The sequence below is a fragment of the Plectropomus leopardus genome, chromosome 16 (assembly GCF_008729295.1).
Source record: "Plectropomus leopardus isolate mb chromosome 16, YSFRI_Pleo_2.0, whole genome shotgun sequence".
NCBI classification, from domain to species: Eukaryota; Metazoa; Chordata; class Actinopteri; order Perciformes; family Serranidae; genus Plectropomus; species Plectropomus leopardus.
The window spans coordinates 16,455,342-16,471,541 of record NC_056478.1 but is presented as its reverse complement, the minus strand read 5'-3'; the positions used below and the strand labels follow the sequence as shown (position 1 = coordinate 16,471,541).

The following is a 16,200-nucleotide window of genomic DNA, read 5'->3' as shown; positions in this document are numbered from 1 at the left end:
TTGCTGTGAAGTGTTTTTAAATTGCCATGAATTTAGAAAAACAAGCTGATTTCTCAACAGCCGTTTATTTTAATTTTTAATTGGATTTTTCATTACATTGTGTACATTGTGAGGTGACACTTCATTCACTAAACTCAAATGAAGTCGGATTGAATTTGAAAATATTCTTTGAAGTTGTTGGATTTTTTTTCAGACTGATTAAGTGCTTTTCCTGGGGATGTCTGGCAGAAGTTGTGTTTTTTTCTTCCTTTACTTGAGTCTCTGCTTTGCTGTACTGTGGCTCTTGATCAAATGTTGGCTGGAAGGCCAGGGATGGAGCGTGCTTCAAACATGAAGCATTAAATCATCACCTCTGTGTCCCACTGTCCTCTGGGAGTCCTGTTTTAAATGAAAGGGGACTGCTGGTAAAGATTGCCAGGAGAGGAAAAGGGTGGCACGCACAGAGGTGCCAGAAATTGCATCAAGGTCCCTGAAACCCCAGCGGTTATTTGCAGGAGAGTAATTTTTCTGTCTAGAGACCAGCCCTAAATACAGCCAGTGAGCAGGAAGATAACTCTGCAATTAACAACCTTTGAGAGGGAAATTCCTTATTTTTGAAACTTGGTTTTATTTGTAGCAATTTAAAGATATTTCACAAAAGAAAAGGAACCTTGGTAAAACATAAGAACCAACTGGGATGGACATTTCTTTCACTACTGTCGATGCTGTTTCTTTTGATTAAAATCATCAATTTCTCCATTATTTGCTGAGAAAGGTCTTCACCTTATTCCTCAGGGAAACATCACGGGGTTTCTGCAGGTCCGTAAAAAGCATTCAATTGTGTTAAATTCACTGTTTAAATATTAGGCCTTATAAAATTAGGGTTTGAAAGTCATTTAATAGTCTTAAATTTATGAGGTTGTAATCGCCACATTTTATCCAATGTTTTTTTTGGGGGGGTTTTTTGACTATTTTTTGTGACATTTGTCCCCTTTAATGATCGTACAGCTGAAGACAGACAGGAAAGGTGGGAGAGAGAGGAGGGGGTCAACATATACCTTTTTTTTTTTTGGTATTGCATTTTTGCCAGTAACCATAAAAATCTTTAGGCATGGCAATTAATAAGATTTTATTGACGCCAGTGCCATTACCAATTCTGCTTTTTTTGATTGATTCTTTGACAATTTCCTTATTGATATATGATTCATTTTCTGGGAGAACCTGCACAGGTTTTTTAGCGTCGGCACAACTGTTTCATTATCTCTGAGTCTAAACAAGTGGACGATGAAATGAGAGAATATTTGTATGCTGTCTGTTCACCTCACACACAAACAAGCACAAAAACCGTCACCTCAAACAAGGAAGCGGCTGTGTCTCACACACAGGCAGGGCGGAGCTGGATTGCACGAATGCTACTGTGGTAATTTTTTTCAGCCCACAGACAGATTTTTGCGTAACTCGTGTCACACTATATGTTGCCCTGCACAGTCCTAAAGCAGCACTGTTTTCATCTTTCTTTGTGAAATGAAGCCATGCTTTGGACTGTTTCTTTCTCTCTGTGACTACTCCTTGTTGCAAGTTTCCAGCAGCGTAGATGCATGACTTTGACGTCAGTGTTTTGCAATGCACAACAGTAAGAAAAAGACGCCAGAATCAATAAAAGGAGCTGATAAGCTCAGAGGCGATTCTGATGGCTCGGACCATTTGTAACCAGTGTTGAGTTTGCATCCCTTACAAAGATACAGTTTACTCCTTAACAGCACTCCCTTTGTTATCAAGATACAATATCTTGCTGTCCCCAGATATCAAAGTTTAAACATATTTTCCCCTAAAATATGTTCATTCACATCTCCAGAAGATATGGGGAATATAAGAATTTATATGCCTCGGAAAATCTGAGATGAGAGTGAATTTTCTTTAACTGAATTTGAGAGACAAAACATTTTTCATGCTTCCTGCATCAGGGCCTTGTTTCAAGAGACAATAGTGCCCCCTCAAATATGGCTCTTGGACTAATGTAAAAACACATAGTTCAACTAAGCAAAATTATCCAGAGACAGCAAACCTGCTTTTTGGAGCTGTCCAAAGCAAAAAGCACAGAGTTAAAACAGCCGTAAACACACAGATGCAATGAGTCCCTCATGCCTGTGCACACTCGGTTTACCCAGCAGACTCCCTTGGCTTTGGTTCAAAATCCATTTTAAGGGTGTGCTGTGTTAATAGTAATTTGGAGAGACTTTGGGCCAGCATTATTGAAAATGTGGCCCAGGGACTTAAAGCCTTCCACGAGTTTGCTAACACAGCTCTGTGTCCGACAGCCTCAGCACTAACAGCAAGAGGCTGTCTGTTTATCGCTCTGTGAAACAGACTGTCAAACCAAAGGAGGAGGATCTCTTAATCAGCCGTTGTAAAATTTGGATAAAGACAAGCTTCGTTTGTGTGCTAAATTATATGCTGCATGTGCAAGTTTTTGTTTTTTCTGCTAATTTAGCAGAAAGTCGTCAATGTCAACAAACAGTGACGACAGCAGAGGTTTTGTTATAACCTCTGGCAGGGAAAGGGATTTAAAAGCATTTTAGGGTTTTAGACACGTCAATTCTTTTCATGTCACATTATATTTTTGTATAGCTCAAGTTCATATCCCAGTATGTTCTTTATCTCCCCGTGTCCTTCGCTCTGTCCCAGCTGCTCAGGAGGAGGGGAAGCTGGTTGCTGCAGTAGGGCTTGTCCTTCCACTTGAATCTAGCTAATGGCATTAAAACCTAGGGCAAAAAAAACCCCACACATACACATACACAGAAGAGCGCTATGCCCCCCTGTGTCCTCTGCTTTGTGTGTGTGTGTGTGTGTTTATGTGTGCCTGGCTGATCAAAGACACAGCTCCGTCTCCCTCTGACCCTCCCTGATGCTCTGCAGAGGTGCCCAGAGCTTGCTGACTCACTCAGAGACAAATGGGCCACTTGGAGAAAATAGGATTTGATGTAAATATGTGTGCCGCTGTGTATCAGCCATGCAATGTCAGCTGGGCTAAATACACTGCTCAGCGCAGACACAAGGCGCTCGGGGTCACCGGCGTAGTTCACAGCTTGCAGAAAAGCTCTGTGTGCAGCTAAGACAGATGAGGTTTATGTGTCGTAAAACTGTTTTTATAGTTGGCAGGTATGCAAAGTTCACAGCTGTGCGTCATGTAGGGTGTGACTGGAGCTCTATGTGACCCAAAGGTGAATGGGTTTGATGGCACCAGCCAATCAGAGGCGGTTTTTATCCGTGTTTTAGTCCGCGGGAGGGGTAATGTGTGGGTTTCAAGTGTTGTAATTGGCCTGCGGAGTGGCCTGATAGAGAGCCAGATATCCGCCAGTGTGTTTCCTTCCTCTTACCGTTTACAGAAGGACAGGGCCTCTCCGATGTCATTTTAAATTACCACGGCTGCTGTTATTACAGTATTGTTTGTCACAGCGCACAGGGCACCAGCGATACCTTGGCTCAGGGCCCCGTTCTTTGGCCGAACACTCACGGGAGACGATGGCTGCCTTTCAGCACACTTGGACAGACGTCCAGATCCAATTACCCACACAGGGATATGTGTGCTGTTGGCCATTCCCTTCAATACCAAGAATGCCGATTAAGTCACTGTAACATTGGTACAAATGAGCCAACAGCCTGCGACTCAGCTGCTTTTTCATGCTTTATTTACTGTTTGAATTGTTAATCCAATATAATGCTAAGTAAACTGATGTGTGCAGGTCTTGTGTTACTCGTGATCCTGTGCACTGAGTTTGCAGTGAGCCAAACACACTTCTAATAAAGGTTGAAGACAAGTTAAGTCTTTGAACAGGGTTCCAGCACTTCCTGGAAAGCCTGGAATAAGCTGACCAATGTTCCAGTCATTGAAAACACAGGAAATTATATATATATATATATATATACCACAAAAATATAAACTAAATGTCTAAGTAGTCACATGGCCCTTCATGTTGGGAAGAAACAATAATCACCACTGAAAGATAAAACATTTTAGTCCCCTTAAGAAGTATAACACAGTTATTAATCTTGTAGACAATCACATGGAGTCCACAAGAGTATAAGAGTAAAATACATAACAGTTAGCTAACTGTATTAAAGATATAATATGTAGCAATTGCCAGTTATTATAAATACACTGCTACACAATTCTAGTTATAAATGAATGATTTTTTAGGAAAATCCTGGATAGTATAACTGTTACTTAGAATGTTGTATTTGCAACACATTAGCCTCAGACAGCTTGCAGTAGATTTAGTAGATTTCCTGGAAGATCTTTCAGGAGAATGGAAATGGGAAAAAAAACCAAAAAAAAAAACAGGGGTGTCAAATTAAAGTACCTGACAAATCAAGGTTCTTCGTCACACTGATACCAAACATTTTATAAAAATTCAACGTTGTCAGAAAGCAGTCCTGTTGATGTATTTGCAACAAAGGTTCAATACGTCTAGAGTTACCAAAGACAAAGCTATCAGAGTATAAACACAGTGTGGCAAAATCTGTTAGGTAGACAAAGTTATCTTGACTCATGGTTTTATCACCATATTGCCAAACTCTATGTATTTTAAAAAAGCTAGCATTGAAAGTGACTTGCATTTTGTTAGTTGCAATGGATAGCATTGCCTGTTGAGAGGAAAGCTGTGAGTGACAAGGTGATTTGTACCAACATGCATGAACATAGTGTACCTAAATCAAAGGAACTCTGTGTTTGTCAGCCATAACTGTCTTGCTGATGTCTCTGTCACACTCTTCTGCCCACTCAGCCCTCATGTTCCTGTATTTTATGTGTGTGAAAAGGTTGAAATTAAGACTTGTTGGCAACATTTTCTGTTTCACTGCCGTTGACTTTGACAGGATGTGATGTTAACGTGTCTGATCAAAAATGCAGCTTCACGTTGTCACACAGGCTCGGTATGTTAAACTCACATAAAGAAGTCAGTGTGCTCAGAGAGGGGAAGTGATTTCTGCACCGTCACAGCAGCCTGTGACATTAGTCAGGCAGTCAAATATGCTGCACAGCTTCCCATCAGCCTCATTTTCGATGTGCCGACTGAGGCTGCTGCTGTTTTCTTTTTTACATTTGACAAGCTTGTTCAGCTCAAAGAAACACTCCAGCATTTTGGTAATGCACTTGTTTGCTGTCAGAGCCCACAGTTGGGTGTTAAGGTTGCTTCATGTCTGCACGTCCAGTTCACAGGCCCAGACAGGTCTGGGATGTGTTTGGAATAGCTTAACTCTGATGCTAGATGCAAGGGGAAATGTGAAGCTTCTGTCAAAAGTGGAGAAATACGGATTTTAACAGTGTTGTGATTGAGGATCAGCTCGTGTTTGTTTCTCACCGCTCCCAGTAGTGAAACGCATTGACATTCTGTGGAAAGTCACTGCGTCCTTTTTGTCAAAGCCAGAGCATTTCACACACACACACACAAGTGATGTTTAAGTCAACTTCAGTCCTGCAGGCAAGAGGCAGGGCTCCTGTGGATCCTTTAAAAGGCATTGAATTCTTTAATCTAAAAATAAGGCCTTAATTGGTATTAAATTGACTTGAATGAATCTTCCAAAAGTCTTAACAATGCTAAGACATGGGAAGTGGGATTTTATGAATATGTTTTTGCACTGTAAAATCTCAAAATAATTGGAAACATCCTTTTTAAAAAAAAAAAAAAAAAAATGTGTTAAATGATTTAATAAATAACTTAAACTTGTCATGAAGAGAATGCAAGCATTTGAATCTCACATGCAGATTGAGGAACACAAAATTGTCCAGAAAACAGGCCAGAAATACCAGATATTTCCCACTTCTGTTGGTAAACTAAATGGATACTAATGGTATAATATGTTCTTTATCTTCCACGTGCTTCACCCTAAAAAAGAGTTCTTTTGTCCAACGTTTGACACAGGTAATTCTTTTCAGTAGACAAAAAAAGTCATCTTTTTGTCACAGTAAACATTTGGACAAAATAAAAATGTTCTTGTTGAGTTTTATTAGAAAATTGGTCTTAAACTTGATTCCAAATGACATTAAAAATGTCTTGAAAAGTCTTTAACTTGCCTTCTAACTTCAAACTTGCCGTAGGAACCCTGAAGAGAAAATACATCATGCTGTTATATATTAGATTTTATCTAAAGCCATTTTCTCATATAAACTCTGGAAAATGTCAGAGGAAGCAGGTCCGGACATTTCCTGGAGTGTTTCTTTCACACATGTAGCCCATAACAGGATATTGTCTGAGTCAAATGTGTTCTCACCTACTGGAAATACTCGGTTTGGTTTAGGCGAGTAGTGGCACCTGGGTCGAGCGTGCAGGAGGCAGGGCGTGACGCAGATTACACAGCGGTTACGTAGCCAGTTCATAATGTGGCTCAGACAACTGAGTCTCTCAATGGATTTTGGCTTCGGCCCTTAACAGAGATCCCCAAATCTCGTCATTTCCCCAGTTAGTCATTTTGTTGCCGTCTTTGTGTAAATGACCCTTCTTCCTCGCCATAGGACGTTTGTTTTCTTCCGGTTTCGAAAAGGCCGCATGATAAAACATTATCAACACGCCCACTCGCTTGCTATGAATTCTCCAGACAATTTCCTGCTCAGTTCACATGTGGACTCAATTGGATATTACATGAACTTTAAACTTGGTATCTGGCAGGAAAAAGTCAGTTTAAGGTCTGATTTGGAGATTGAACATTCAGATCTTCCTGGTAATATCTAGATAATTTCAAGTTTGCAGTGCGTGCGTGAAAGTGGCTTTATTCGCTGTAACAATCATGTGACCACAGAGATGTCCCTGTGAAATAAATAAATAAATAACATACTCACTAGGGCTGTGCAATATATCATTTTTTAAAATCTCCATCGCAATGTCAACTTAGGCAATAAACACATTGCGAAATACTGGGATTTTGCAAATCCAACAGGCAATTTTTAAAAGTATTCTAGCAGTAACCTGAAAGCAGCAGATAGGCAGCACTGGACAGACTTTGAAGTCCCAGTAAAATGTAAGCGAGGGCATCTCCATCCTCTGTGTGGCATATTTCCCAGTGAGACTGGTGTTTTGAGTGTTGTACCGCCCAAGAGGGATTTAATTCAAGTCATTTGCATTTGATTGGACATCTAAAAAGTGGGCGGGCATAATGTTGTAGAGCGATACAGGGGTACAGTGGACCGTTGGCTCCGTCCTTCAGTGTTTGATCAGGAGGAGGACGATGATATCAGTGGGCCAAAGCAAGTTTTGCTGTTACATTCATGTGAGCACAGAGCTGTCCCTGTGGGGGAGAAAAAACAAACTCAGTAGGGCTGTGCAATACATCATGTGTTTTAGACCACTGACATCTAATCACATCTCTTCCTGTCTCTATTACAACCCACAAACAGTGAAATGCAGTTTTATATGACCACTGTGGCTAACTAGTCCCCAAACTCTCATTTGATTTGGATGAACTTTTGTAAAACTGAGTGAAGGATGAGTCATCAAAAATTTGAAACCATTTTATTTGGTTTTACAGAAAGAGAGTCTGGGATTTTGGTTCAGTTTTTTTTTTACATATATTTGGCATAATACAAGCGATAAATGATCGATTAACACAGGGACGCTGGATTAAAAGTGTGATTTTTTAATTTTTTTTTTTTATTTAACTTGGTCTTTAATATCTCTTAATTGCAAGTGATATAATTATCGTGGTATTTAAAGTTATTACGTTTTACTCATATCCTGCTCCCTCAAACACATGCACCCTCACACCTGACAAATATTTATCATGTTTATCATTCCCTCTCCCATCTGTTATTCTTGGCCTTCCTGTCTCACTTATTTTCCACCTTCCTGCTCCCTTCTTTTTTTTTCCAAATGTTTTCAGTCAAAATGCACACAAACATTCAGACACACATAGTCTACCCTCCCTGGATCCCCAAAAAGTAAATAAATTGGGGAGCAAATAAATAAATAGGTAAAAATAAATGAATAAATGAAATAAAAGAAGTTAATGAATTAATTAAAAGAATGAGAATACAACAATATATATAATCGTGCTAACAACAGTAATAAGCATTGAAAAAATATATATATATAGATAGATAAATTACACAAAAACAAGGGCTTTTGATTTGTTATCACAATTCAAAGCACAAAATGAAGAGCGAGAAGAGATTTGCTACGATGTTCTTTTAAAAACGATAGAGTGACAGTGAATCCTGTGAAGGGGGACCAGGTGTCTCTTAATTTCTTAATTTCTGACAGGACTTACTTCTGTTGTTTCTGAGTTTTTCTTGTCGTCTCCTGTCTTACCCTGCCATGAATGGAGGGTCCACTACCTCATTTGATATTTTTTAATCTGCACCTTTTTTGATGACTAATTGGTAAAATAATATGAAGGACTAACTTTTTTGGTGAAAATGTGTCTTTTACTGTGAGTCATAATTTTAGCTGCCAACCAAATTCAGTCAAGTTGGGACTTCAGCTGGTCGGACTGTGATTTTCCACTAGTCACTTTGGCAGGTAACCAGCCTCCATTTGGCTGCATCATACAAAAATCTCTGGGGACACCTGGTAGCTAGAGATACTGTTCTTTAATCTGGATGATTTGGGTTCACTGAAGTGTCACTGGATCACTACCAGCTGTGGGGCCGCTGTGCCGTGTGTGCTTGACCTCAGAGCCAAACAGGAAGGCTTTCACTGCGTGGATTATTGAAGTATGCCATATCTAACATACCGGGTGAAGCTGAGCATGTTCCAGCCTCAGTTTCTAACTTGTGTCCTATCTTCCTGTGTTTGTGTTTTTTCCCTGACAGGTAATAAACGTAAAGGCCTGCAGTGGGTAATAGATGTGACCATAGCTTACCCCAAAGCCAGACCCATGGACATCCAGACCTGGATCTTTGGCTACAGGCCTCCAACAGTCACACACGTTCACTACAGGTAAGAAACAAATGTTTGTTATCACATTCACCTGGTTTGATCTCACCTAGTTTACACGAGAGGGAACGCCAGAACTTTTTTTACTATGCAAAGACACTACATCACACCATAACTCACCAGGTTACATAATTAAATAAGTGAAACACAATGTATGAAGTGTTAAGGAGTTTTAAATATCTTAGAAAAGTGTTGGTACTTAAGCTAAGGCTGGATGATATGGCAAAAAATATGATAATTATCTTTATATCATCATGTGTGATTGTTTGTAATTGGATAGTGCTGCCAGGTTGAAGATAATCCTGCTGACTGAAGCCTGAGGCTTAGCCCCAAAGTTAGCTTCACAGAGACTTCCAAGCTAGCGAGTCAACGATTGACCCCAAAATGATTGTTTTTGGGCTAAGTTTTATTGATTATGTTAATGTGTTTAAATATGTCAACAGTGTTTTGTAATAATTGATATTTATATACGTCAGAGTGCACTTTAAATTAGTAAGAGGCAATTTAAGCAAATTTCCCTTAGCCATGAAAAATTCTTTCATATTGTTAACCATCAATCTCTGCTCTATTTTGAAAAAAGTATCAGTTTAAGTAACATTAAGGCACCGGTACCGTTTTAAAAATATCGTTTTGGAGCTCTGTTTGCATTTGGACCAAAACGTATAAGAACAATATACATTCAGCTCAGTGCATGAGAAAATATACATAATATTTTATTTACCCTAAACTAAATTGAATGACAGCACACATATTGAGTATGTAGTTCACAGTACGTGATTTCGGACACAGTGAATGTGAAAGACAGCTGACAGGAAGTAAACATAGACTCAAGCTGTTGCATAGCAATAGTTTATAAATACAATAACATAAATATGTAACTGCACAGACATGACTGATATTTTGTGATAAGATATTAAAGATATTGAATAATTTCTTAAAGTCAACATTTAACAAACATGTTTTATCTACCTTAACTAAACACTACAAGATAGCTTGTTGCGTAACTTATCAAAACAATTGTGTGGTCACTGGAGCCGTACTTTTTCCGCCTTCGACCAACGACATACTTTACAGACTTAATCTTTGCTTTGTCACTTTTTGAGACATCCAAACCACGTCCATAAAGGTAATGTTGTGTTTCCTTTTTTGTCAACAATTTACTTTATAGCTTTAGGGGATAATGCAAGGTCACTTTCAGTTTTTTAGCATAACGAGCTCTGTGAACCAGGTGTAGCTGGAGTTTGTCTCCTGCTTGTCGGACATGTGTTTGATAAACTCCCATTTATTACATTTATGGAAAGTGAGCATTGTAATCTTTAAGTTTGTGCCATCTCGTCCTCTGTTGGCTTTGCTCTGCAGCGACTCTGCTGTATGTTACCACTGTGTGTTTGTGGAGCATTTCCCAACTGTGTTTTATCCGCTCATAACCCCGCCCGCCTGCAGACACACAGAGCAGAGGCAGAGAAAAGAGGCAGCAGACTGACTGGCTGCTGTAACATTTATTTGTGCTGTGATAGGCTGTTAGATTTATCCTCCATATAAGTAAAAATGTCCTCAGATTATCATTGTTATCAACATGAATGACTTAATGATTCCTTATCGAGATCGTTTTATCAGGCAGCCATACTTTCAGCTCATTACTGCTTGTAAATCATACAGTTTTAAAACAGAAAGACTGCTTGTTTGTTCCTGTCCTCCTCCTTGTAGCCCTCCCCATATGTACAATGTCTTCACCACAAACCAAAGGATCTATATTACCAGATAAGCACATCACAGGTCCATATCAGAGCTACAAGCCACTTTGGTTTGGTACACAGAGCCTTTGAGACTCTGTACTGTTCATGTGACTCACTTTAGCAGCGTTCACTCATATCGAGGGAGAACTTGATGTTTATCCACCCACTGATAACACAAGTTCGCTGCAGAAAAACACACCTTGCGTACCTGGTGAGTCAGCAGAACACACCTGACATTAAAGGTTCCCTGTGGAGTTTCAGACCTCCAGTCCTCGTTTTGTTTATCTCGTGCATGGTGTGACATTTTTAAGCATTTACAGAGAAACGGCTCCTGCTATGATGCATAAAAAAAAAAATAAATTCAGAGCTGAAATGAGTAGTTGATTAATCAGTTGCCAGAAAAGAAAGCGACAGTTTTAATAATAGAATCTGTGTCTTTGCTCAGGCGGCTTTTCTAATGTGAAAACTCATTTTTCTCATATACGATAGTTACAGGGATACTTATCCGATTTTCAATCAGCGTTGTATCACAATAACATGGATAGTTTGTGTCAATGAACTGGGCTTTCTGTGAGAGTATGCAAGGCAAAATATGTTAAGTCTGTGGTATTGTAGTGTTTGCTTTTAATGTAACAACTTTGAGCACTAATGATTCAGCTTGTAATAAAACATAAACACAATCACCATCCTGTATTGTGTAGCTGAGAATATCACTTTTCTTATGCAAAGCAAACACATTTGTCCCTCCATATTGTCCTGCCGTCGGCGCCCTCCAGGTTCCCCTCTGTCTCTAATCCGCCCCCTCGAGGATGTGACGACGGTGGGCCGGGATTAGATTTTCTATAGGCTCTGTTCAAGATCAAAGTGGCCCTCTGTGCATTGTCTTGACAGATCATACAGGATGCATCCAGACTCAGGTAGAAGTCATCTTGACCCTTAATGTGGTGTGTCCCCCTTGAACAACCCGCTGCCACAGTTCACATGTGTGTGCTCACATGTGTGTGCTCACATGTGTGTGCTCACATGTGTGTGCTCACCTGTGTGTGCGGGGTATATTAGGACAAAGTAAAAGATGATTTATGAACCCCGGCTTGCTGGCTCCTCTCTGGAGGCGTCTCTTCCCACTTGGGCCAAAGCTGAGGACTCATTAAGTCTGTAATTAGACGAGCAGAGGATGTGCTAGTCCCACCCCACCTCCGAGACTCTCTAATCAGCCATTGACACAATCAGCTTCCCTCGCTCGGTCAGCAGCTCTGCAGGCCGGGGACGGACAGGGAGGCACCCGACCACGCTGGAGGCACAGCTGTTCCTCTTACAAGTGTGCACACTCAGATCCAGCCGCGTAGATGACGCTGATCAGACAGAAGTTATGCTCATGCTGGTACAGGTGCAGAGTCAACAAGGGGATTAATCTGCGTGGCGATCAAGGGAACACTGTGGGGGAATGAGCGACGTGATGCACTCTGGTGCTGCAGACAGGAAAGGCGTCTAGACAAGTGTGCCACCAAACATAACACAAAAACATCAAACAAATTGGTTACGTGGAGGAAGTGAATGATTCTTGTCTACTGGCTGTGGTGTTTTGGGAGTTAAAAAAAATCAGGATTTAGGTTGCTTCAAAAGAAAAAAAAATCATGATGTTGATGTAATAAAACAGAAATGTTAAATGGAGCTTTTAAATGTGTTGTAATTTCTTAGGAGGCACAAATCAAACTAACCTTACTCAACCAACTGTGAATGATATTCCAACATATTTATGATAAAAGTCATGTCTCTAAATTTCATCGATATAATGAAGGCCCTCAGATAAAAATAAGCAGTCTCTTGGTGCTACATGACTGGAGAAAACAGAAAAAAAGGACACTTTGGCTAAAAAGGTGGAAACCTTACAACTACCAGAATGCTCCGCGCCTGCTGGTGGGTGACTTAATGTGTAATGGTCCGTGTGAAACAATGGCAGCTGGCTGGATCTCAAATTACAGTTAACAGTGAGCTAAAACATGTTTTTGAAAACACTTTTATGTTTGATAAGCACTGCTTAGTTTTACAGTTTGATTTCCTTTTTTGTTTTTGTTTTTTCGGCTTCAGATTTCACTGTGCAGGATGCAGTATGACGCCCACTTCTGATCACAAACTCTCGTCATGGTGGCGAAGTGGGACGTTAAAATATGTTTCTGAAAACATTTTAAGCCAGGAATATGCAGTGCAGTAACATTATCTTGATTTATATTTGATCAACATCGCATAGTTTTACCGTTTGATAGAGTTTCGTCCTGAGTTTGAGAGACAGAGAGCGGGGCGAGTGTGTCTCTTGATCAGCTGTGTACTCTTATACTCTGTCGCTGGCCGCAGGAATATGTGATGTAGCTGTCAGGTGTAGTTAGATAGAAAGAAAACAGTTTCTACATGAAACTGCTCACAACTAATTCTGGAAATTATCTCGAGTAACCAGATCATAATTTATTGAAAGAGACATTGCTGTTGAGTTTCTGAAATGTATTTTTTCGGCACGTTGAGCACCACATGCTGAGTGCCATCTAGTCCCATTATACTGGGGGGAAGGCAGACATCTCTACGCCTGACATCTCCAACACTCGCCAACTCACACCAAAACAATCTAGATTGATAAACAGCACCACAGATAAGAGGAGAAATACGGATTTTTGATTTGGGGGTGATCTGTCACTTCAAGTAATAGTTGTGATGTCCACGTAAACCAGAGAGTGAGCATCAAAAAAAGGTTACTATGATGTCATCCTCTGAAAAAGTTGGGGATTCCCTCTCTTACTGTTTGTTTTAGTGTGTCCTGTCTTTCGGTTCCCTTCAGTTGTTGTCATCCTGTTATGATAACCTCAGAATTGATGGTTTTGTGAGAAAACATGCAGGAGGGAGACTCCTCAGACCTCACGTGCAGCATCAGGGCCGTGACAACAGGCAGAGCGTCGGCTGCTGGCTCTTATCGGTGATTCAGCATGTTGAATCTGCAGCAGTCAGACTGTAGGCCGTCTCCATGAGAACTCCCTGACTGCCTGTGCAGCTTTGCAAATCAGTGATTTCACCCATTTAGTGAGGTGTCTCCTTGTTTTTTTGCATCTGCTTTTTTTTTTCTTCTACAAGCAGAAGACTGTTCCACCGGATTTACAGTAGAACTGAAGTAGTTGGCTAGCACTGTATTTTCTTTTACATGTGTAATTTTACATGTGTTTTTATGGACGTTTCTCCCTAGATTTTTTTAATTATTGTCTTTTTATTAAACTCATTTTCAGGTTATTTTCTTGTCACTTTTTGCTAATGTCTTGCAATTTGTGGAACATTTCTTGACAAGTTACCCGTTGCCTTTTTCCTAACGTTTTCGAAAGAAATCAAACCAAGTTGCTTAAGGGTTAAATTTTGTTAAAGTTTGTGAAAGGCATCTCAACACAGCACAAGAAAACGGCTGTTGATTTAAGTTTTCAGCAGAAAACATGAAGCGTTTGATCATTTTTTGCAATCGTGTTGGTGTGTCAGGGCCCTAAATCCGACTTCCTCATCCTGACAGTTTCTATGTGAAGTGACCTTGATACAGACCTCCGTCCTCCTCCCGGTGTTATCGTTTTATGGCGCTGTATAGATTACTACCGCGCCTGAGCCTCCGCTTCAAAACAGGCAGCTGAGTATTGAGTAATATTCTAGATGAATCCACGTCGAGCACTTTTATTAATCCTTCCACCTCCCTCTTTCTCTCTCTGCTGCTGCCTCTCGTCCTCCCGTCCTCACCCCTCAGCCCCACCCTCCCTCGCTGTGTCTCCTGCCCTCCCTCCATATAATCTCAGTCTTCCAGATTGTGGCATCATAAGCCCTCTGTGAATGGCAGATGGGAGAGCTAGGTGGGTGTACAGAGGCCGAGCGAGGGCAACAGTGGGTGTTAAATACGTTGAAATCCTTTTCTTTTAACTGCACCATCTCCTCTTTTCTTTCTTTCTTTTTTTTGTCTTTTCTTGTTTTTTTTTGCTGCTGTATGCATTTCTGAAAACTGCTGTTTGAAAATATCTGAAAGGTGACATGATTTATGGAGTCTGAGTCTGCCCGGTCATCACACGGATGCTTTCGAGCTGCACACCTGGCTTTCTCTCCGAGACGAGGCACTCACAGAACCGTTGAGCTTGCAGCCGTTAACGCTTTCTCACGATGTCTGAGGCAGATTTTTTTTTCTTAAAGAGCCATGAATAAAAGTCCAGGTTAGTAGTTACTAGATGTAAATCAGACGCTACATTTCCTACTTTTCTTTTATCATTTTTTACAAATTTTGTATTTAATGAGGTTCTCTCAGGATCAATATCTTTTACTCTTTTACGTGTTTTACCTCTAATGAGCACCTTGGTGCTAAGAGATGGTGTCTCAGGATAATTAATGAGAAGAGCAGTTTTTTTGCTTTTGTTTCAAAGTTTCGATCGTCCAAGGATATCTGTCCCCTGAGTCGTCTCCCACCCATATTCACTGTATTAGATGGAGAGGGTAGACAGGGTAACTGTAGGACTTTTAGTCTTAAATTCAAAAATCGAAACTGAAATTAGAAAAGCCTTAAAGATTTTTCTCTCGCCTGCCATGATTGTTGTGTTTATTAAAAAAAGATTTTGTGTTGTAACAGTTGTAATTGTACTTTTTTTTTAAATTGGTGAAAGCACTAAGCGTAAAACAGTAGCAACTTTTGCCATCCAAGGACAGAGACTGAAATCAAGGTGACAAACAGAATTAATGCATTTACATAAAGAACGTAACAAACAGTAGAAAAACAGGATGAAATTACAGTCATAATAATTCTTTATGATAATATCTTGCAGTTTAATGTAGGGGAAATTGTTTATCTTGGCACCCATGTTTATGTGTATGATTATGTGTATGCAGAGCGGGAGAAATACATAACTAAATAATAAAAGTCATACATATTTTATTTGAACAATGGTGATGATAAAACAACTGGGTGTTAATAGTTAATAGAGGAAGGAAAAATAATAAAATAAAGTAATAGTTAAATATGTTTAGGTGTTAGCTATTGCAGTAGTTTTTTTCACATTTTTAGAAAAGTAATAACTGTATGTTAATTATCAAGGTTTTGGTGGGTTTCTGTGTTGTACTGGAGTGCATTATATTAAAAGGTGTTAATATTCTGCCCTTCTAATGTAAATTGAGTGGACAAAATATCAGGAACACCCCTCAGTAAAATTGAGATCAGTCCAACACCATTGCAAACTCCAACCTTAATAATAAAAATATACTTAAATCAATATCTTGATGGTGTCAATCACAACTGAATATTATATTTGAATCAGCGGCTGAGTTTGTGGCAGAGCTGCTGTATTGGATCAAATTAGATTGCACATATTAGATTGTGACACAAGGAAGTGACCAGTGAGTGTATATGCAGATTTTATTTACATTTTTGTAAGCAAGTAAACCTTAAAGGACTCTGTTCCATACCAATATTATTTGTTAGGAAGATTTTTTTCTTTACTGAACAAAATATTCTGTTTAAGAAGCTCATCATTTGTTTTGCATTTAAAAAATTCTGCAAAGAAAGT

At 39.7% G+C, this 16,200-nt stretch overlaps 1 protein-coding gene across 1 annotated transcript in view; it reads left to right on the top strand.

Annotated features, from left to right (window-relative positions):
• Window positions 1-16,200, top strand: part of lpgat1 (lysophosphatidylglycerol acyltransferase 1) — a 66,492-nt gene that overhangs the window by 34,994 nt on the left and 15,298 nt on the right. Inside the window, exon 6 of the mRNA XM_042503165.1 lies at window positions 8,783-8,909. Within this exon, the coding sequence (XP_042359099.1) occupies window positions 8,783-8,909 (127 nt within the window). The remainder of the gene's footprint in view (window positions 1-8,782; window positions 8,910-16,200) is intronic.